A 24572-nucleotide genomic window follows, 5' to 3' on the forward strand; every position below is an offset into this window, starting at 1 on the left:
GGGAAACATAACCTACATCCTAAGTTTGGTTAGCGTCTTCAGAAAAAGTTTCTACTTAGATGAGATATTAGGAGTAACATCTAACTGTCTTATGAGAGCATCCTAGACATGTCTTCAATACAAATTATATCTCTTGTCAAATAAAAAGCACATCTCTTCAAAATTCAAAGTTACTAATAACTGTATAAAAGGAAAAATTAAGCAAATTTCCATATGACTTACAGGATAAAAAGAGTTATCTATGATCTTTTGGCAACAGTGTGAAAGATGAATTGGAGAGGGGAGAGGCTAGGGATAAGGAAGTTGGGAGAGAGCAGGTAGAAGACAACAGTCCTGCTTAGAGGTGGTGGTTTTCCTTCATTCTTGAAGAGGACCAAAATGACATCACTATGCTAGAATCAAGTTACAGTGTCTCCAACTGTGGCTAATCAAACCAATACAAGTTCAGAATGCTCTATCACAGGTCAGGTACAAATAGTCCATGTGAACATTTGGGGTGGATTCTCTAAATCTACACATCTTGTGTTTCTTTTGAGCTACTTCAATTCTGCTTTGCTCAGCACCCTCTGTGATGCTGGGCAGTCGTGTGCCTGTGTCTCCCATGTCACACAATCAATTCCAAAGTTTTTAAGAGAGACCTTAAAAAGGCAAAAGGACCCATGTGTACAAAAATACTTATAGCAGCTCTTTTTGTGGTGGCCAAGCATTGGAAATTGAGAGGATGCCCATCAATTGGGGAATGAATGCACAAGTTGTGGTATATGAAAGTAATGGAATACTACTGGTCCCTAAAACATGATGAGCAGACAGACTTCGAAAAACCTGGAAAGACTTACACGAACTGATGCTGAGTGAAGTGAGCAGAACCAGGAGAACAATGTACACAGCAACAGCAACATTGTGCAATGACCAATTTTGATAGACTTAGCTCTTCTCAGCAATGCAATAACCTAAGACAATTCTAAAAGACTCAAGATGGAAAATGCTATCCACATCCAGAGAAAGAACTATAGAGTCTGAATGCAGGTCAAAGCATACTATTTTCTCTTTTTTTTTTCTCATGGTTTTTCCCTCTTCTTTTGATTCTCTTTTCACAACATGACTATGTGGAAATATGCTTAATACGATTATACATTATGTTCTATATCAGAATGCAAGCTAAATTGGGGGAGGGGGAGGGAAGGAAGGGGGAATATTTTAGAATTCAAAATCTTATAAAAGTGAATGCTGAAAACTAAAAATTAATAATTAATTTAAAAGAGAGAGAGAAAGACCTTGAGAAAGTCTTTGTATCACTTTTTCTGACTACCATGTGAGCACTTGCACTGTGTGAGTTCTCCATAAAATAGGCTTGGCAAGCATACATTTGGCATTAAAACAATATTGCCAGCCCATCAGAGTTGAGCTCTCTGCAGTAGAGTATGAATGCTTGGCAGTTTAGTTTGAAGACCTCAGTGTCTGATATCTTGTCCTGCCAGGTGATCTTCAGAACCTTCCTAAGACAATTCAGGGTTTAAATCAGACCTGCACAACTTGTAACTTCTTCAGGCCACAGATAGACTAGACTAGGGACAGACTAACCATGGTTGATTGCCCCAGGTCATGTTACAAACAGGGGCGTGCCCAATGACAACCCTACATTTTTCACAAGCCTGCAAAATGGACTAGGGTGGTTGTGGTGCTAGTAGTAAAAAGGTGACAAATTCAAGAGATTACCTCAGGAATAAGTTACAGGTTATTTCAGGAGTGATTTTAAAAACAATGTTCATTCCTACTATCATTTATCCACTGTGCACAGAATACAGGACTGGATACATCATAACAACTTAATTCATTCACTTAATCTGTTAAATATAAATACAAAGAACCAATAACTCCCAAGGAACCAAAATACTTAAAAGACATACACAGAGAAAGAAAGAAATGTAGGCCTCTTTGCAGAAGAGAATATAGCATAAAAAGATAATTGGTACCAACATCAAAAGAGCTGAATTTGAGTCCTGGATCTAACACTTCTTTGAGTCTCAGTTTCCTCATGTATTTAAGATAGGAATACTTATACTACCCATCTCAGCGTTGCCATGAAGAGTGTTTCTTAGCATTATGTCAGCACAACATAAACATAAGTATAAACACAAGCACAATAAACGACCTTAGTGATTGTGATTTTTTAACTACATGAGGCGAAGTTCCATATTCAAAATCCATCCTCTCACTCATACATTAATATAAACATTGATTTAAAGTTATTAATAAGAACTGTCTTCCACTGACACATAATTTAGTCAGTAACAACAGTAAAGCAGAACAAATTACTTACTATGTAAGCTATGTACCTTTCTCCAATTTTCAACTCCCATATGCAATGAGAGCTGTCAAATCCCTCACTTTCCTACATGTTACCACTACTCAACAGGATTTTCCATTAAGATGTATCAAAAGCCTCACTGAAATATGAAGAGAGAGCCTGGTCTCAAGAGCTAAGCCAGCACAAGTTCTGAGAGGTTCTATCAAGCTAGAAAAACATCAAGAATATCCAAACTATGGAATGTCTAATATCCAAGAACCAGCCTGGCTATGACTAAAGAGGTTCACAACCACAAAAGTGGTCCAGCAGTTGCTAATTCTTTGGCCAAATAATATGTGAAATATATACAAAAGCTCCCTTCGTCTTATGTGTCCTCTTTCTGCTTCCAAGATGACATTAGAAGAGTGGTGTAAAAGGGGGCACAAGGTACTAAAAAGGACAGTTTTTTGAGCACCAAATATTAACTTAAAATGTCAAACTAACAAGACGATGATCTACTTCTAAAGAAACTACACTATATCCATATGGGAATTTTCGCTATTTGATTAAAACCAAAAGACAAAGGGCGCAATGGATACAGTACCAGTCCTGAAATTAGAAAGACTTATCTTCATGAGTTCAAATCTGGCCTCAGTCCCTTATTAGCTGTGAGATCCTGGACAAGTCACTTAACCTTATTTGCCTCAGTTCCTCATCTATGAAATAAGCTGGAGAAGGAAATGGAAAATCACTCCAGTATCTTTTCCAAGAAAACTACTAATGGAGTAATGAGAATCAGACATGACTGAAAACAACCAAACAACAAAAGACAAACAAGTTGCACCTAAAGATTACTCAGGTGGAGCCTCAAAACTTCTACTTCAAGGGATAAATATAGGAGAAAGTAGAGCTCTAATAGGATATACTTTCAGGCATTCTTTCTGGCACGTTTGACTAGAGTGGGTTTCATTATATGCCCAAAATTAATTCATGAGGATTCTAGGAAGACAGAGTAAGTCAGAAAATTCCATGCTCTCCAGATTTCCTCCACCAACAAGACAGTGCCTCAGGGTAAACACAGAGCTGCAAAAACTAACAAGAGTTGGAGTGAAGCAGTGGTCCTCCTGGGACAACTGGAGAAGACCTCAGGAAAAGACACCAGAGAAAGAGGCTTTGCCCAAGTGAAATACAAACACCTCCAGGCAGTCTCTGCTGAAACAACAACCAACCAACCCTGGGAGCAGCTGGGTTGGGAAGCAGCCTCAGCCTCAGTCTCAGCCTCTGCCACAAAGAACTTTCACCTCACAGACAGTGCGGGGGTCAAACATCTGTGTAGGGGAAGACTGAAGTACCCTCTGCTGTTGAGGGATGCCAGGCCCAGCAGTGCTGACAAAATGCAGTTCAGAGACCTGGCTGATTGCTAGAAGGAGCTAGCACATGCCCTGTGAGTGTACAGGAGAGGAGCGTGGTACAAAGAATGCAGTAGCAGGGAAGCGGGTACACTGCTAGCTGTAATCACTTACAGGAGAGCCAAGTCTCTGGCTTCAGTTCCAGGACAAAGGGGAGAGCTGAAGGGTCCACAGCGAGCAAGAATATTTACAAACACAGTGTGGCTGGGGGCACTAGCAGTGACTTGGGAGTATTGAGACTGGGACCCCAGCAAAGCTCAGAAAATAACAGTAAAGAGGACCAGAAGTCTGGGGCACCATTCCCCACCCCCCCAGGACTAGAGCTGATTATAATAATAAGCAGCTAAAAACAATATAAAACAAAATAAGAATAAAAATGAGTAAACAAAGGAGAAAGAATACAACCATAGACAGCTACTATAGAGATAGAGAAGATCTGAGTTCATATTCAGAGGAAGATATAGTTAAGAAAAACAAAAGATACTCCTACCCCAAAGAGAAAGATGAAATGGTCACAAGCCCAAAATGTGTTCTTGGAAGAACTTAAAAAGGACTTCAAAACTCAAATAAGAGAGATCAAGGAAAAATTAGGGAAAAAAATAACAGCAATCCAAGAAAATCAAGAAAATTGTAAAAAGAAAGTCAACCAAATGGAAAAAGAGATACAAAATCTTAAGGAAGAAAACAATTCCTTGAAAACCAGAAGTGGGCAAGGGGAAGCAAATGACATGGTAAGACAACAAGAAATAATAAAACAAAATCAAAAGAATGAAAAAAAAGAACAGAATGTGAAACATCTCATTAGAAAAACAACTGATCTAGAAAACAGATCAAAAAGAGATAATAAGAATTACCTGAAAGTTGAAATCAAAATTGATACAATATTACAAGAAGTAATTAAAGAAAATTTCCCTGAAGTTCTAGAACAAGAGGGTAAAGCAGAAATAGAAAAATCCACTGATCACCACCTGAAAGAGATCCCAGGATTAAAAACCTACAGGAATATCATAGCCAAGTTTCAAGGTTCCCAGGTTAAGGAGAAAATATTATGAGCAAGAAGAAAAAAACAATTCAAATACTGCAGAGGCACAATCAGAATTACCCAAGACCTAGCAGCCACAACACTAAAACACTGTAGGAACGATTCTCTTTTTTTTCTTTTTTTTTAAAAATTATTATTTTTAACATTCTTTTCTTTTTAAATTTTGAATTTCAAATTCTCTCTGTCCACACACACTGAGTAGACAAGCAATATGGTATAAAATATATATGTGAAATCATGCTGTATTGTTAAGGAAATACATGCAGCTGCTTTAACTATTTTCAGGATCAGACTGCACAGTACAATGAACGTGCTCACACCAGAATAGAATCAGAATAACATTTATTCTGTACACAAGAAAAATATAAAGCAGGATTAAAGAAATATAGGAACATACGTATAAAGATAAAGCCTAGCAGAGTAACAGAAATATTTACATACATCACCAAATCGGGGAACCACCTACATCTGGGTCATGTGGGTTCAGCCTCCAGAGTCCCGATTTTGAAAAGGTCATGGGCAGGGCATCCTCCCCACAGATGAACTCAGAAGAGTAAGGGGAACCTCTCCAGGTTACATTCAGTTTTAGACCAAAAAGGCAGTGAGCCAATTAATCGGCTTGTAGCCAGAGCCTTACGTGTCATAGAGTAACTAACCACACTGGATGTGTTGCCGCTCTAGACCCGGTCAGAGTCCAAAGGAGCAAAACATCTGTGACTGACATGGCAAAACATCTATGTTCAAAAGGACACAGGATGGATTCCATTTGTTCCTAGAAGGGTGGCCAGCACTTCAAAGAAGAGGAATCAGCCAAGCGCACGTTAAACTTTTAGTCCTGAGAACCAGGGCATGGTGACTTTTTTACTCCTGGGAACTCAGCCCCTGTTCTAAGGAGAAAGAGCAACATATGTATTCATGTAGGCCTATAAACGTTCAGGGAAGATCTTTAATATTTCATTAACCCTTCACATACAAAACTTTTTGTATTAGCCAGACTGAAAAAAATGGGAAAAATGAAAAATTTTATTTCAATTTGCACTCAGAGTTCATCAGTTGTCTCTCTAGAGGTGGACAGCATTTTAATCTATTTATTTGTAGTTTTCAACACTCACTTCCATAAGATTTTAAGTTCTTCCCTCTCCTTCCTTCTCCTTCCCCCTCCCCAAGACAGTGTGCAATCTGATATAGGCTCTTCATATACATTCATATTAAACATATTTTCACATTAGTCATGTTGTAAAGAAGAATCAGAACCAATGGGAGGAATCACAAGGAAGAAACAAAACAACAAAAAAGAGAGAGAACAAATAATATGTTCTGATCTGTATTCAAACTCCAGATTCCTCTTTCTGGATGTGGATAGCATTTTCCATCATGAGTCTTTTGGAATTATCTTAGATTATTGTATTGCTGAGAAGAGCTAAATCTATCAAAGTTGGTGTAATAACAATTAAGTTGGGTGTCTTTGACTGCGTCTTATTAGGTGCTAAACCCCAGGTCCAAACCCCTATCCACTAGATGCTAAGCCTATGTGGGCGTGAAGCCCTCAGGGTCCTAAGGGGAGTTGCTAAGACCAGAGTCAACAGTAAGAGCCTAAGTTCTATTCGCTCAGATGACATTTGATGAAGGCTAAAGAGTGCATAAAAAGAGAGAGCAGAGCTATTTGCGCAGGGCTTTCACTCCTGAAGGTGCAGGACTCTGGGCAGCTGCAGTTAAGAGCCTCCAGCTTGTAAACCCAGATGTTCGGACTTTGTTAAATCCTGGTAACTATGAATTGAGATTTGAATCAGACTAGGTCTGTCTGTTGATGTTTGTATTTATTCTGAAGTTCAGGGTGCTGGATTTTTCCCCTGAACGAAGTGAATGATATTCGTATGCTAGATTAAAGACTGTTAACCCCTTAATGTTACTTTCTTTAGTAAAGCAGATCAAAAGAACCTGGGCTTGCAGCATTCTGTGTGCTGGTTGTTGTTGGTTTCACACAGCCACAGTAGCCTCTAACAAGATTGTTGAAACAGTTAGTCGTCACATATTGTTGCTGTTACTGTGTACAATGTTCTCCTGGTTCTGCTTATTTCACTCAGCATCAGTACATGCAACTTTTTCTCTGAAATCCACCTGCTCATCATTTCTTATAGCACAATAGTATTCCATTACATTCATATACCACAACTTGTTCAGTCATCCCCAATTGATGGGCATCCCCTCGATTTCCAATTCTTGGCCACCACAAAAAGAGCTGCTATAAATACTTTTGTACATGTGGATCCTTTTTCCATTTTTATGATGTCTTTGGCATATAGATTTAGAAGTGGTGTTGTTAGGTCAAAGGTATGCACAGTTTATAGCCCTTTGGGCACAGTATCAAATTTTCTCCAGAATAATTGCACCAGTTCACAACTTCATCAACAATGCAAAAGGATTTCAAAAATCCTCTCCATAATTTGTCATTTTCCTTTTCTGTTATGTTTGCAAATCTGTTAGGTATAAGGTGGTACCTCAGAGTTGTTTTAATTTACATTTCTCTAATCAATAGTGATTTCGAGCATTTTTTTTTCATGTGACTACTGATAACATAGAGTCCTACTTCTTAAAATATGCTTGTTCATTATCTTTTGACCATTTATCAATTGGGAGATAGCTCTTATTTTTGTAAATTTGGCTTGGTTCTGCTGTAAAATTTTTTTCCCAGTTTCCCATTTGCCTTCTAATTTTGGCTATATAGGTTTTGTTTCTGCAAAAATTTTTCATTTAATTAATGTAATCAAAATTATCCATTTTGCTTCCTGCAATCCTCTCTGTTTCTTGTTTGGTCATAAACTCTTCCCTTAACCACAGATTTGACAGATGTATTTTTCCAAGCTCACTTAATTTACTTATGATTATCACCCTTTATCCACTTTGAACTTATCATTTGAACAATCATTTTTCTATTTTGAACTTATCCAAGTATATGTATGGTGTGAGATGTTGCTCTATGCCTACTTTCTGCTAAACTGCTTTAGAGTCTTCCCAAGCAATTTTTATCAAATGGTGAGTTCTCTTCCCAAAAGCTTGGATCTCTGGCTTTATCAAATACTAGGTTACTATGGTCACTAACTACTGTGTACTGTATTCCAATGATGCACCACTCTATTTCATAGTCAGTACTGGATTTTTTTTTAATTTGTTTAATTTTGATAATTAGCTCTTTGCAATATAGTCTGAAAGCTGGTGCTGCTAGGCTACCTTCCCTCACATTTTTTTTTCAATGATTCCTTTGATATTCTTGACTTCTTTGTTTTTCCAGATGAGTTTTGTATTTTTTCTAGCTCTATAGAATAATTCTTTGAATTAGAATAATTCTTGTAATTTTATTGGTATGACACTGAATAAGTAAATTAACTTAGGTAGAATTGCCATCTTATTATATTGGCTCAACCTACCCACAAGCAATTAATATTTCTCCAATTGTTTAGATTTGTCTTAATTTGTGGGAAAAGTGCTTTGTAATTGCGTCCAGATAGTTCCTGGGTTTGTCTTGGCAGGTAGACTCCCAAGTATTTTATACTCTCTATGATTTAATATATCTTCCTGCTGAGTTTTGTTGATAGTACACAGAATATTGATATGTTTTATGGGTTTATTTATATCCTTCAACTTTGCTAAAACTGTTCATTGTTTCAATTAGTTTTTAGATGATTCTCTAATGTTCTCTAAGTATATCATCATATCTACAAAGAGTGATAGCTTTGTTTCCACGTTGCCTATTTTTACTCCTTTAATTCTTTCCTTTGTCTCATTGCTATAGCTAACATTTCTAATACAACACTGAATAACCATGGTGATAATGAGCACCCTTGTTTCACCCCTGAGTTTACTGGGAAGGCTTCAAGTTTGCCTGCAGAACAGATAATTTAACAGATACTACTTATCATTTTAAGAAAGGCTCCATTTGTTCCTATGCTTTCTCATGTTTCGAATAGGAATAGGTATATATGCTGTAAAAAAAAATTTTCTTCTTCTAATATAAACATATGATTTTTCTTGTTTTTGTAACTGTTATAAATTATCCTTATAGTTTTCCTAATATTGAACTAGCCCTATATTCCTGATATAAATCCCACCTGGTCATAAGGTATGATCTTTGTGACATATTGCTGTAATCTACTTGCTAGTATTTAACATTTTTGCATTAAAATTCATTAACGAAATTACTCTATAGTTCTCTTTCTCTGTTTTTGCTCTCTCTGGTTTAGGTACCAAAACCATATTTGTGTCATAAAAGGAATTTGGTAGAATTCCTTCTTTACCTATTTTTGGAAATATTTTAGATAGTTTGGGAATTACTTCTTTAAAAGTTTTGTAGAATTAATTCTAAATCCATCTGGTCCTGGGCATTTTTTTTTAGGAATTCTTTTCCTAAGAAAAAGGAATTTATTCTACTTCCTGTTGTGTTAATCTGGGCAATTTATATTTTTGTAAATATTCATCAATTTCACTTAGACTATTATCAATTTTACTGGCATATAACTAGGCAAAATAACTCCTAATAATTGCTTTAACTTCATCTTCTGTGGTGGATTCACTCTTTTCATTTTTGATACTACAACCTAGTTTTCATCTTTCTTTTTTAAAATCAAATTAACCAATGGTTTGTCTATTTTATTGGTCTTTCATAAAATCAACTCAGTTTTATTTATTAGTTTATGGGTTTTTTACTTTAGTTGTCAATCTCTCCTTTGATTTTCAGGATTTCCATATTGGTGTTTAATTGGCCATTTTCTAGAAAAAAATAATACCCTCACAAAATGCTATTAAAATCACCAAACCCTTTGACCCAAGTCAAATAGATCTACATGCCAAAGAGATCAAAGAAAGAGAAAAGGGACCCATAAAGACAAAAATACTTATAGCATCTCTTTTTGTAGCAACAAAGAATTAGAAACTGAGGAACCAGCCACCAATCGAAGAATGGTTGAACAAGTTATAGTATAGAAATGTAATGAAATGCTTTTGTGGGGTAGGAAATAATGAAGGGCATGGTATGAACTGAAATAATATGAAATAAGAGCAGAACCAGGAGAACAATGTATACAATAACAACAATAATGTAAAGATAACCAACTCTGAAAGACTTTGGAACTCCAATCAACATAATGACCAAGTATAATTTCAAAATGACTCATAATGAGACATGCTACCCACGAGAGTGAATAAAATTCAGTGCACAAACTGAAGCATCTTTTCTTTCTCTTTCTTTCTATCTTCTTTTTTCTGGGGGGGGAAGTGCAGGGGGAGAACACAGCTAATGCAAAAACTTGTTTTACAATGAATAGATACACATATAGATATTTGTAATGGATTTTGCTTTTCTTGCCTTTTCAATGGGTGGGGAAAGAGCAAACTGACAGAGGGAATTTGGAACTGAAAAGAAAACTGAATTTTAAAAAATTAATTTAAACAACTTCAGCAAAATTTCAGGATATAAAACAGACCCAACAAATCACCAGAATTTTTAAACTATTACTTACAAAATCCAGCAGGAAGAGTCTACCTGCCAAAATGCATACAAGAATTATATGAACACAATTACAAAACATTCTTCAACCAAAGATACATCTAAATAATTAGAGAAATAGCAACAGATATTTGAATGAACAGATCAAACCAATGTAATAAAAATGACAATACTACTATGCTTACTTATTTGGTGCTATACCAATCAAACTACCAAAAGATTACATTATACAGCTAAAAAAAAAAATTCATCTGAAGGAACAAAAATTTAAGTATCTGAAGGCAATTAATGAAAAATGTGAGGAAAAAAGGAAGCCTAGTAATCATTAAAACTATTTGGCATTGGATGAGAAATAGAGTGTGTTGCAAATACAATTCTGAGAGACAAAGTTCCAGATATGAAAGATTGATTTATTAATTAGGCTAGCCAATAATGAATAAACTGATGGTGAGAGGTCTCCTGTGACCAACGACAAAAAGGTCACCTCAAATCTCTGTGTTTGCCTTCTGAAAGGGTCCTCCCCTGACAAGCGAATGCAAACCCAGATTGGTGGATATTTAATGAGAAGGTATGCCACAATCCCTTCCCATTACTTTAACTTTAAGGAGGGGGAGTCAGCTGAGGTAGAAGAACTGGTCATGAATTTTAGCAGCTTCCATCAATCTGGGCAAAGAAAAGCCATTCTATTACAGCTTGATTTCTGAGAGAAATGATTACTTCTCCCTTGTATTAATAACTAATTATTGAATTGGGACCAAGGTTTTTCCCCTTTTCTACTTCCTCATCCAGAAATCAACTAGCGTAGGAAATCTTTCTCAAAGACTTATCAGTGCTAAAATCTAAAAAAATTCTAAGTTTGGGCTAATGGGTGGATTCCTGCTCACTGTGTTTTACTCAGACAGGTCTGAGAAAATGTGGATTCTCCCTTTTGTCAGACAGTGAGGGGAAATTGCTAAGTCTCTTTGACCAAGACTTGGGTTATTCAAATCATGGATCCCCTAAGACTCTTGTTACAATGATCCCATATAGTATTTATTTTCTCATTAAATGTTAACCAATCAGAACTGTTTACCACCCTCAGGAACAGTGAGCCCACCACCATGAAGGGTTTTTGGCATTCAAGAGTGCCATTTGCCTCTTTTATTAATAACATGCTAGCCTTAATTAATAAAATAATTAAGTTACCCAGAAATTATGTCTTTCAAAATTTTTAAATATCACATTTCTCCTTCTTGAGCTAGGTCTCCAAAAACTCTAATGAAGTGACCAAGGTCACAAGAGTAGCTCTTGGCAACTACTAAAAGAAATAAGTCTATTTAATAGAAGTATTGACATCAGACTTAGAAATTGTTTTTAAAAATTCACTGTCTATACCAAGAGAATAAAAATGGATTACACAACAAAATGTGGCAAGACAGATAGGAATATCAGATCGTCTTATTTATCTCCTGAGGAACCTGTATGGGGGCCAAGAAGCAATAGTTGGAACCAAAAATGGAACTGACAGGGTGATGGGACCTGGACCCCTAAAAGGAAAAGTTCATGTCTTTGAAAGCAACCCAGCTCCTGAATTTTCCCATACATTTCAGCAGCCCGGATTACTGGTGCTTCTGCCCAAGGCATCTGGCCCACCACAGCCCACCAAGATCACCTAATCAGCTTACTTGACATTTCTTTCACAGTCTCACTTGGCCCACCCCAGACTATTCACATATACTGACCACTCCTTAATCCCAACCAGATCCTTTCATCATCTTTTTTGTATATATGCATCAGTCTTACCCCCTTTAAGTTGCAAGTTCACTAGGAATCCTGCCCACTTCTACTGGTGTTACAATAAAACTTGTCACTGCACTGGAAGAAGGTTTGAGTACAGGAATTCATTCCAAGTGGATGGCACCTTGTACCCTGACATTTCTGGGTTCCTAGTAACCCCAAACCACATCAGAACAACAAATTAGAAAAAGAGTAGGATAAGGCTATATAGTGTCACCTCATTTAACTTATATGCAAAGTACAACATGCAAAATGTCAAGCTGGATGAATCAAAGGTCAAAATGAAGGATGCTGAGAGAAACATCAACAATCTCAGATATGCACACAATACCACTCTGATGTCAGAAAGTGAAGAATTAAGAAGCCTGTTGTTAAGTATGAAAAAAGAGAATGTAAACACTGGCTTGAAGCTTAACATTAAAAAAAAATGAAGATCACAGCAACTGGTCCCAACACTTTCTGGCAAATAGAGGGAGAAGAAATGGAAGCAGTGTCAGATTTTATGTTCTTGGGCTCAAAGATCACTGCAGACAGAGAATCCAGCCATGAAATCAAAAGACATTTGCTTCTTGGAAGGAAAGCTACGGCAAATCTGAAAAGCAAGCTTAAGTAATCTGAAAAGCAAGCTTAAGCAAACATGTCACCTCGCCAACAATGATCCATACAATCAAAGCTATGGTTTTTCCAGTAGCAATGTATGACTGACAGTCTAAGGAAAGCTGAGTGCCAAAAAAATCAATGCTTTCAAACTGTGTTGCTGGAGAAGACTTTTGAGAGTCTCTTGGACAGCAAGGAGATCAAATCAGTCAATACTTAAAGAAATTAATTTAGACTACTATAATGGTAATTTAAATTTGACCTGTTTATGTCACAGGAAGTCTAAGTCACATGTGGTGAGAGGAGCTTGCTGAATAAGAGGAACTGGAAGAGCGGAGCAGGAAATGCTGACAGCAGTTAGATCTGGGGGAGAGAACAGACATGTGCTAGCAGGGGGAGGGAAAGGTTTTGAGATGGAGTAGTTCTCTGCTGTGATAATGTGTATTACAATGTGTATTAATTTCTTTGCTGTTATGATGGACTGGACTTGCTGGTTTTGGGATCTGGCTTTTTGGTGTCTAAATAAATGGTTTACTTCTTCTACCTTCTATACAGAGAGTCTCTTATATTGTGTGACATGGAACTACGTAGGCATGTTTAACAATTATCACTTATATTGTGATTATTGCCTTGCTAATACAACTATTGGTTGAACTAACAAATAAAAAAGCTGACACTTAAATACTTTAGCCACATAAGAAGATGACAGGACTCACCAGAAGAGACCCTGATGTTGGAAAAGATTGAAGGCAAAAGGAGATGGGGAAAGCAAAGAATGAAATGGATAGATAGTATCACAGAAGCAACAAACATGAGCTCGAACAGACTTCAGGAGATAGTAGAGGATAGGGGCCAGGCATGCTATCTATGGTCCATGAGGTCACAAAGAGTCAGACACAACTGAACAACAACAGAGGTAGACTGGTTCTATTCTAAGAAGTAAAATGGTACAAATCTAACAATGTTTTAATAGTTATTAATAAATAATGATGTCAACACTCTCTTAGTACTCCATATCTGAAGAAACTGAAGTTGGGAAAATATACATATGTATCAATGGTATCCTTGAGGGAAAAGGCAGGCTTTTCCTGATAATTTACTACTGAAAACAGTATCTTTATAGCCACATAACTGATTTTAGGGATTCCTAAATTTTTTAGATCCCATAATCCTATAAGTAAAAAGTTTTTGATCACATACCCTCAAAATGAGTATTTTTTTTTTTGCTTTTGCGGGGGGAAGGCAGAACAATTGTGGTTAAGTGACTTGCCCAAGGTCACACAGCGCTAGCAAACGTGTCAAGTATCTGAGGCCGGATTTGAACTCAGGTACTCCTGACTCCTGGGCCGGTGCTCTACTCACTGCGCCACCTACCTGCCCCATGTGTATATTTATTTATAAATTTTATATGTATTATATATACATATGTATTATTGCACTAATAATTACCTACATTGTACCAAAAAAATAAATTTTAAAATTTATGATAAAGATGAAATAAATTATCCTAGAGTAAACAATGTGCTTTAAGATCATTTTGGATAGCAGCTATATAGAAGATGGAGTAGGGAGAGACTTGAATCAAAGAAACCAACAGAGAAGCTACTGCAATAGTCTAGCTCACAAAGGATAAGGACCTGTACTAGAATGGTGGCTGTGTGGGTAAAGAGGCAACATACGCAAGACATGTTGTAGACAAAGAAATTAAAATATTTGGCAGCTGAATGGATGAGAATGAGGACTTAATAATGACACTACAGTTGTGAAAGCTGGATGACCAGAAAAATGGGTGATACAGATCATAATCTTATCCATGCCTGCTCATCCTGTGAGACTCACTCACAAACTTAAAGGTGAAGAAGGTGAGCACAACTTGACCTTTGAAAGAGAGTCTTCTATAAGAGGTGATCTAGGAGAAGGAGTTGGAGAAATAATTTTCCCAATGCACATGTCAGCTGTGTGGGTACTGGTTACTTTAGGTTATCATTAACCTGAGGTGCAAACATCAGGCTCAAAAGGAAGGTAGCTCAAAACTTACATAAAAAAGAGAAGGAATATAGCATTAAGGAAAAAGGGTAGATGTAGTTGTGTTGAAGACAAGCCAAATGACTGGCTATCTCGGGGAAGGTGGTATGTAACCTGGCTTCCAACTCTTCAACTGGTGGATCTCATACCCCCTGGCATGTTCCCTAAGCAGTGCCTATTCCTACTTTGGAGACAACTGAACTAAGATAGAGATCCCATTATATGTGTTTTGCTAATTACAAACAAGTATTTGACTGTATCAGGTAATAATAATATAGCTAATATTTATAAATAATGAAGCTAGCACTTTAACATTTGCAAAGTATTTCATCTGATCCTCACTCATTTTATAGATGAGGAAGTGAGGAAAACAGGATTAAGTGACTTGCCCAGGGTCACACAGTTATCATCTGAGGTTGGATTTGAATTCACAAAGATGAGCTCCTTACTCCCGGCCCAGCACTTTATCCACTGTGCCACCTAGCTGTCCATCTAGTCCCCACTGAACATTCCCTTATTCCCATTCCCCTCAACCCAATCCATCCCATCATAAAGCTAAGCACCACTTCTACCATGCTCTCTGGAATGTCTGCTCCATAAGTAACAAATTTATTTTCATCTTAAACCTTTTATTACTCCTTCAGTCTTCTAGCACTCACTGAGACTAAGCTCCCTCAAGGACACAGCTTCCCTGACCACCAACACAGGCTACACTTTCATTCATACAACCGACTAGCTGATCAAGACAAGGGGAACCAGAATACTTCCGACTCCTACTGCAACTTCCAGACTTTCTCTTTACTACCATCACTCAGAAACATCCCCTTAGAGGAATATTCTTTAATCTATATTTATCACCCAATTGTGATTCTGGTAGCTGTTATTTAACAACCTCCAGGGCATTATTTAGTCTTCTTTCCTCAAAGGGTTGGTTGCCTGACTGTCTTTTTCTTATCTCCAACGCCTGCCCTCATACTAGGAAACTTCAACATAAAAATAAGGATACTCCCCAAACAACCTTTTGCAAGAAACCTTTCCTGATTCTCTTTAATGCTACTGCCTTCACTCTGAGATTATCTCCTATTCATATCTTATTTATACATTGTTGTTTCCATGTTGTCTCTACCATTAGACTGTGAGCTCCTTGTGAACAGGAACTGGTTTTTGGGTTGGGGTTTTTTTCCCTTTCCTTGTATCCTCAATTCTTAATACAGTGCCTAGCACACAGTAGGTATTTAATAAATGCCTGTTGAGTTTAACCGATTTTACTATATGACCAATGCTTCTAATTCAAGGTCCTCTGCAGGACAATCATCCACTTCTTAACTCTTCTGCATGAGTATACTGCAGGGCTGTCTTAGGCTCTTTCCTCTTTTTTCTTAAAGTTCTCTTATCTGCTTTCATGCATTCAACTATTATTACTAGGCAGGTGACTCCCAAATCTGTATATACAGTCCTACATCTCCAATTGCTTTGGTCATCTCCATTTTGATGAGGTACCTCCAATTCATTATGTCCATTTCAGTCATTTTCAGTCATGTCTAACTCTTCATGACCCCATTTAGGGTTTTCTTGGCAAAGAAACTGGAGTAGTTTGTCATTTCCTTCTCCAGCTCATTTTATAGACGAGGAAACTGAGAAAAATAGGGTCAAGTGACTTGTCCAAGGTCACAAAGCTAGTAAGTGTCTGGGGCCAGATGTGAACTCAGGAAGATGAGTCTTCCTGACTCCAGTCCTAGCACTCTATTCACTGCCTCTCTTAGCTGCTCCCACTACAGCCATTAACTTTTCCCCTAAACTTGCCTATCTTATGAACTTCCTATTTCCATGCAGGGGACCACCAACTCTCCAACCAAAATATTTACTGAGTGCACATGAAAATGAAGTTTCATTTGGCCTCTGTACAAGTTCATAATATAGGAGCACTGCATTCTAATGCAGAGCAACATTAGACATTAAAGAAGATCAGTGTTAAATCTAGGTTTTTCTTCTAACAACGACAACAAAGACTCTACTATGTACATTGTTCCAAAACTCTTAGCACAGTTTTAAGCTTTAACTGCTATTTTTAGCTATTAAAACTTAAAATATTATAAATACTAGGAGGTTCCTTCTGCACTAAAAATTCCCAAAGCTTACAGGTGACATTCTTAATAGTATAAAACAAGCTAACAGAACACAAACACTATAATCCAACAACAACCATTTATTAACAACCTATGTGCCAGGCAGAGTACAAGGTGCTGGAAATACAAATAGAATAAATCAAAAAATCCTAACAAGGGAGAAAATAAAAATAAAGAGAATAACTACAAAGTAACTGAATACAAGGTAATTTGAGAGAGAGGGCATTAGCAGTGAGAGAATCAAGAAAAGCTTCATGTAGAAGGTGGTACTTGAGCTATGTTTTAAAGAAAGAGAAAGATTCTATGAGGCAGAGATGAGGAGGAAATGAATTACAGTTGTGAGAGACAGCCCCAAAGGCAAAGAGACCACAGATGCAGTATAATATATGAAGGACAGAAAAAAATGCTGAAGTGATTGGATTACAGACTGGAGAAAGAGAAAAACAGATATCTTCTGCTGAGTCAAGGTTGTGAAGGAAATCAAAAGGTATAACATAAGAATTTAAACTCTTTCCTAAAGGCACCAGAGCCATTAAGAGTTGGTTACATAGGAGAGTAACATGGTCAGATTGGAGTTTAAGGAATATCATTTAGCAGCAGTGTGGAGGTTATATTGAAGTAAGGAAAAATTTGAATCAGGGAAAACAAATTGGGAGTCCACTGCAATAATCTAAGCAAGAGGTGATGATGGCCTGAACTAAGGGGTAGCCACATGATTAAGACAAAAGGATCAAATGCAAGAGATGCTATAACAGTAAAAACAGCATGATCTAGCAACTAATTAGATATATGAGGTTAGAGAGAGTGAGCTAAAGAGCTCAAGAGAGAGTGAGCTAAAGAGAAAAACAAAATTATGAAACCTGTTAAGTCGAATAATGGTGGTACCTTGGACAGAAGTGGAGGATTTTGGAAAGGGGAAGGGTTGGAGGGAAAAATAATACTCAGTTTTGGATATGTTGAATTTGAGATGTCTTCAGAACATCATGTTTAAATGTCAAAAAGGCAACAACAATAGCTCAAGGGAAACCCTGGTGTGAGATTTATGGATCTGGTAGTCATCTATATAAAGTTGATTCAAGCTGATGAAGTTAATGAGTGTAGATAAAGAAAAATAGGGGGCCTAAGACAGAGCCCTGGGAAACACCCACAGTTGAGGGACATGGGCTAAATGCTAAAACAACCAAGGATGCAGAAGAGTGGTTGGACAGGTAGAAAAAGAACCAGGAAAAAAAACCCAGAGACAAAAATGTATCCAGGAGGAGAATGGTCAAGTGTTGATAGATAAAAAAGGAGACAAGCTGAAATAAGTGACCATCAAATTTGGCAATTAAAGGATCACTAGTAACTTTGGAGGGTTCAGTTCAGTTGAGTGATGAAGTCAGAAGACAGACTACAAAAGGTTGAGGAGTAAGAGAGAATGTGAAGACAGTGAATGTAGATGACTTTTTCCAGGAGTGTGGATGAAAAAAAGGTGAGTGATAACAGTTTCAAACAGTGTGTATGAAAATAGAGAAAAAACCAGGAGACTGGAAGAGGTTGCAGACTAGAGAAAGGGAAAGGATGATCCAAGTCAAAAAAAGGAGAAATTAGGAGGAGATGGGACTAAGGGCATATATAAAAGATTAGCTTTGACAAAGAAGGAATCATGTTATGTTTAGAGACTGGGGAAAGGAAGAGATAGTGGGAGATCATGTCAAGGGGTTTTGAGAAGACAAAAAGGAAATAAATGTTCCATTAAAGTTCATGAAGGAGATGTGGAAACAATATTCTCTTTTCAAAAGATTCCAGGGAAATATCTGAAGAAAAATCAAGAAATCTTCAGAATGGAGGTGGAAAGGAACTCAAGGCACACATTCCTCACCTTGTTTCTCTTTTTCTTTTAGTGGATCAGTATTATAGACTCGGAATCCATTTTCCATCCCACATGAAAAGCAACCTAAAACGAGAAATAAAAGAGAAGCATGTTAATAGATTCTGTGGGAATCAAATCATGCCCAAAGAATAAAACAGATGTGGAATCTGAAAAATAAAAGAGTCTTAAGAGTAAATTAGAGAATGAACATACTCATAAGAGTAAGTTAGAATTCAGTTCCTCAAATACTCACTTCATTTTTCAGAATTACAACTTTTTTCAAAAGATGATCAACCCTTCAGAAAGCAAGAAAAACAAAATTTCCTGTCCATGGTAGTCACATCCAAAAAATGTCTCAATCTACACTGAGTTTAATCAACCTAATTTAATCAATTTAATCAATCCTGATAGAGATATCAGGAAATGGGAAGCCTATTTCATCAAAATCTTCTGAAATCACGGTGATTATCAGGTGACAATCAAGGTGCTGATCAAAGTATCTGACACTTTCAAAGTCGAACGTCTTTACATTGTTGTTACTGTATAAATTGCTTTCTTGGGTCTACTCACTTCACTACATTATTTCATACTCTTCTCCCAGGTTTCTGTGAAACCAGTCCTCTCAGTATTTTTTACAGCACAATTGTATTCCATCACATTAATATGTCAAGAACTGTGAGCTCCCCCTCAATTCTTTGCCACCTTAAACAGAGCTACTATAAATATTTTTTGTATATGTGGGTCCCGTATCTCTTTCTTAATTCTCTTCAGGGTATGTGGTATAGTTGGATCAAAAAGTATACACTGTCAATAGATTTTCGAGCATAGTTTCAAATTTCTTTCCAGAATGGCTGGACCAGCTGACAATTCCACCAGAAAAGGAATAATGTACTAGCCTTCCCACAGCCCCTCCAACATTTGTCATTTTCCTTTTTGTCAATTTTGCCCATCTAAAGGGTTGTGAGACGGAGCATTAGAGTTGTTTTATTTTCATTTCTCTAATTACTAAGTTTAATTGTCATCTCTATGAAAGTGACTCTCAGATCTATTTACCTACCTCTATCCTGAGCTCTAGTTTCCCATCATGAACCACGTCTTAGACATCTTGGATTAAATATCCCTTAATCATTTTAAACTCAACATATTGAAAACTGAACTCCTTATCATTCCCCAAAATCCTACCTTCTTCCCAACTTCCTATTACTATTGAGGGGTACCATCATCTTCCCATTCATCCATGATAACAATCTTAGGGCCAAACCCTACTCTTCACTTGCATATATACCACATATCCAATCCACTGCCAAGGTTTCATCATTTCAATCATCAAAAAATTGCTCATGTGCATGGTCCCCTTCTCTCCACTCACACAGCCTATGTTGGTGCAGGCCCTCATCACCTCACACCAGGACTTACTTCCAGGTTCTCCCACTACAATCTATCCTCTAGTCAGAGTGATCTTCCTAAAGTACAGGTTTGACTAACACCCTCTCTATTCAATAAACTCCAATGGGTCCCTATTACCATCAGGATCATATAGAAAACCCTGTTTGTCCTTTAAAGTCAAAGCTTTCTGCCTTTCCAGTCTTCTTTCACTTTACTTCTCAATATACTCCTCAAGCACAACCTCCACTCCTCAATTCAATGCCTTTTCACTGTACAATTTTTCTGCATAATGTCTCCATCTGAATGTGAGTTCCACGAGTGAAGGTACCATGTTTGCCTTTCTATATATCTCCAATGCTTATGACACTGTCTGACACATAGGAAAGTACTTTCTAAATGCTTGCCAACTGAATAAAACAATTCTTAGGAAAGTCTACAGTCTCTTTTCTCCCCACTATAATGTCCTCAACCCACTAGAAATTGGGCTTCCCTCTAAAACTCCTCATTCTTCTGACTTCAGTATTTTTGTCTATGATATTAACCATTCAGTTAATTTCCTTCTCTAAATGCTAATTGATAAAGACTGACAATCATGTAAAGAAGAACACCAGTGGGAGCTCATGAGCTGTAAATCAAAACACTCTAACTCCCTGAGGTTAACCTGGGATTTTTTTTGGGGGGGGGAGGGGGTAGAATGTAGCTGTGCTGTAAGAGACCGGCCTGCCAGTGTGATTGAGGGAGTATTTCCTGAGTCTCTATTTGCTACAATAGAATCACAAGACATTATAAAAAATCAGGAAGCATTATTTTCAATGGACAAACACTAGAAGAATCCCCAATATGATCAGGAGTTAACCACAAATCAATCAATCAAATATTTATTCAGTACTCAGGGCAGCTATACTAGCCTACTTGCTGCTCAATGACTGATGTCTCTATACGTTTCAGTTTCCTCACCTGCCCTTCTTAGAATCCCTAGCTTCTTTCAAGACTAAGTCCAACTCAATTGACAACCTTCTGCAGGAAACTTCTCCCAGACATCACTAAGGTGATCACTTCATCACTCCATCACTCCATCACTACATCACTCCACCTACTCTGTATTTCATACATACCTATATCTCCCCCATTAAAATGTAAACTCCTTGAGAGCAGAAATTGTTTTTCCTTTTTCTTTGTATTCCCTCCCAGTGCTTAGCATAGTGCCTGACATTTGGTTAAGTGAGGCAGCTAGGCAAGTGGATAGAGTACTAGCCTTGGAGTCAATAAGACTGGAGCTCAAATCCTGTCTTAGACACTCACTAGTTGTGTGATCCTGGAAAAGTCACTTATCCTCTCTGTGCCTCAGTGTCCTCACCTGTAAAATGGGAATAATAATGCTGTTATGAGGATTAAATGAAATAATATATGTAAAGCATTTTGCAAACCTTAAAGCACTATATAAATGCTAGTTACCATTAGTAGTAATAATAATAACAATAAATGACTGTTGGTTAAGCCCTAATTGCATGCCAAGAACTGAGCTACACACTGGGGATACAAAAAGCCAAAAGTCCCTGCCTTCAAGAAACTTACATTTGAATGGGGAAGACAATAAACACATCAACAGGTACATACAAGATAAACTGAAAGTAAATAGAAAGGGACTAATAGCTGGGAGGACCAGGAATGACCTCCTGCAGAAGCCAGCATTTCAGCTGAGGTTTAAAGCCCTAGGGATTCTAGGAGGTGGAGGTAAGGTAAAAGAGCATTCCAGGCATGGGCACAGTCAGTGCAAAGACACAGAGAAGGAAGATGAAACAACTTATGTAAGGAATAGCAAGCGGGTCAGTGTTACTGGATGGAAGTGCTAGAGTAAAATAGCAGTAGAGTGGGCTAAAATGGGCAGAAACGTTCAAAACCAGCCATCAAAAAAGGCCAAGGCTAGAGTGTTTACTCAGTTGTCAAAAACATTGTTCTGGTCCCCAAAATAGCCATGCTCAGGAAATTACTGAAGCATATTTTCCCTCTTCAATGGTAACCTTAAACTGTTACTTTTCTTTTTCTTCTTCCTGGCTCTCCCCACCCAGAATCAGTTTTCTGTCTTCATACAAGCGTACTACCAAATACAACTAGAGAAATTTATACAACTAAGCCAACTATATATCATACAAATTTATATTATTTAATCTCAACTGTGCCCTCACTGCTGAAAGCAAAATTTCATGGCATTTTCCCAGTACTCATCCTTCTTGACTCCATGCAGCATTTGACACTATTTACCATTCATTCCCTCCATTCATTCTTCTCCAAGCTCCACTTTTGATTCTCTGGACTTCCTTTACACAAATGATATGAAACTCAAATAAAAATGGACCCCTGCAGGCAGCACACTGACTTAGTAATCTACAAATTAACTATGCTGTCTTGTGTTTTACTTTGTTAAACATTTCCCAGTTACATTTTAATATTGTTTTGGTTGCACTCCCAGCTATGAGTCTGACACCTGTGCTCTACACCATTCCACAGAAACCTCCTCACTCTGGAAGTTCAATCCACCCCTGAAATTGTCGCACTGCAAATTACATTCTCCCCCTCCAGTCTCTATTATTAATTGTTAGTTCTCTATCTCCTCCTCAATGTCTCAGGCATTTTGCACTCACCAAGTCTTTAAAAAAAGAACTCACTGTACACCCACTACTCTTCAAAACTTTCCTAATTCTACTAAGGGCAAGTTCACAACTTTGACATCATCCTTCCCCTCTCTCAGCCTCCCTCATATTTATTAAGTCTTAACAATTCCACCTGCAAATCTCTTGCCTCTGTCTCCTTTCTCTTCAATTCACCTGACCATCACTAGACCCTCATTTCCTCTCAACAAGGCTATTTAAATTGCCTCCTAAACGGACTCCTCTATTCCAGCCCCTCCCTTTTCCAATGCATCCTCCACACAGCTGCTCAAATGATGTCTCCAGCCTCTCTTTAAGAACCTTCAGTGATTCTCTATTAATTCCAGGATAAAATACAAACCCCTCAGCTTGGCATTTAAAACCACTGAAAATCCAACTTCAGCTTACTTTTCCAAGAAAACTTCACGAACTCACTGTGGAGGGCAGACACAAGACAGTACAGTAGAGGGAGTTTTCTAACCAAACTTCCAACATTCTCCTCCGAACAACTTTAAAATATCATATCAAATCAAATTCTGGAGTAGCACAGCCAATTAAAGGTCAGTGAGAGACACTTTTCCAGACCAAGACAACCAAAAAGGTCAGAAGGAGAGATCTATGACAGTGGGGTGGGGGCTAGCTGAGTAGAGAAAAGAGCACTTACTCAGGGGATTTTGTGGAGACAGACCCAACAAGATTTGGCAACATACTAAAAATAAGGGAGGTGAGAGTGAAGGGTTGAGGATAACATAAAACTGTACCATCAGAGTGGAAGGACTGTGGTATTCTTAACAGAAATAGGAAGTTCAAAAAAGAAGTAAATTCCAGGGGGAAAAAGAAGTAAATTATTTCTTCTTTGGACATGTTAAGTTTGAGATTTCCATAGGCTATCGCTTGGAAATGTCTGATAAATATAGTTAGCCTTTCACAACATGAGCATTATAGAAGTGTTTTACATAATGATACACGTGTGATCTCTGTTGAATTGCTTGCCTTCTTAGGGAGGGTGGGTGGAAGGGAAGGGAAGAGGGAAGGGAATCCAAAGTTTTAAAAGCAGATGCCTAAAAAAAAAGTTGTATTTTTACATATAGCTAGGAAACAAGATATATAGGGAATGGGGCATAGAAATCTATCCTGCCCTACAAGAAAGTAAGGGGAAAGGCGATGTGGTGGGGGAGTGGGGTGAAAGAAGGTAGGGCTGACTGGAGAACGAGGCAATCAGAATATATGCCATCTTGGAATGGGGGAGAGGGTAGAAATGGGGAGAAAATTTGTAACTCAAAATCTTGTGGAAATCAATGTTGAAAACTAAAACATTAAATAAAAATGATAAAAAAAAAAAGAAAGAAAGAGTGTTGGTGAGGAAACTGAGTAAGCCATTAAAGCAGCCCCCCAGCTTTGAAACCCAGATGGTGGACAGACAGTTAGAAGCCTAACTGGTGATTTGTGATATTTGACCTGTTTATATTTTCAGTTTGTAATTTCTGTTTGTATTTGCTCTGAAGTTCAGGGTGCTGGCTTTTCCCCCTGAACTAAGTGAATGATATATATATATGTTTAATTAAAGTAAGATTTAACCCCTTAAAGTTTCTTTCCTTAGAAAAGCAGATCAAAGAGCCTGTGTTAGCAGCCCTTCTGTGTGCTCTTGTTGTTGGTCTTTCACCCCTACGACAGCTGCTAGCAACACTGTTGTTACAGAAGTGTATAGAGAATTAAAAATTTTATCGGGGGGGGGGGTGCAGTTAGCATGGTCAGACCTATGCTTTAGCAACACAATGACAGCTGAGTAGAAGATGAATTAGAGTATGGTCATACTGACCAACTAGCAGGCTACAGCAGTAGTCCAGGGATGAGGTGAAAAGGGCCTGCACCAGGATGGTAGCAGTGTCAGAGAAGGAGGCATCTTCAAGAAGTGATATGAAGG

The 24572-nt window shown here is 37.7% G+C and overlaps 1 protein-coding gene across 2 annotated transcripts in view; it reads right to left on the reverse strand.

Moving 5' to 3' along the window:
• WDR45B (WD repeat domain 45B) overlaps positions 1 to 24572 on the reverse strand; it is a 92681-nt gene that overhangs the window by 58688 nt on the left and 9421 nt on the right. For both annotated transcript variants that reach the window (XM_036768549.1, XM_036768550.1), the window contains exon 2: positions 18624 to 18698. In XM_036768549.1, the coding sequence (XP_036624444.1) occupies positions 18624 to 18698 (75 nt within the window). The remainder of the gene's footprint in view (positions 1 to 18623; positions 18699 to 24572) is intronic.

This window comes from Trichosurus vulpecula, chromosome 7, assembly GCF_011100635.1.
Source record: "Trichosurus vulpecula isolate mTriVul1 chromosome 7, mTriVul1.pri, whole genome shotgun sequence".
Classification (NCBI taxonomy): Eukaryota; Metazoa; Chordata; class Mammalia; order Diprotodontia; family Phalangeridae; genus Trichosurus; species Trichosurus vulpecula.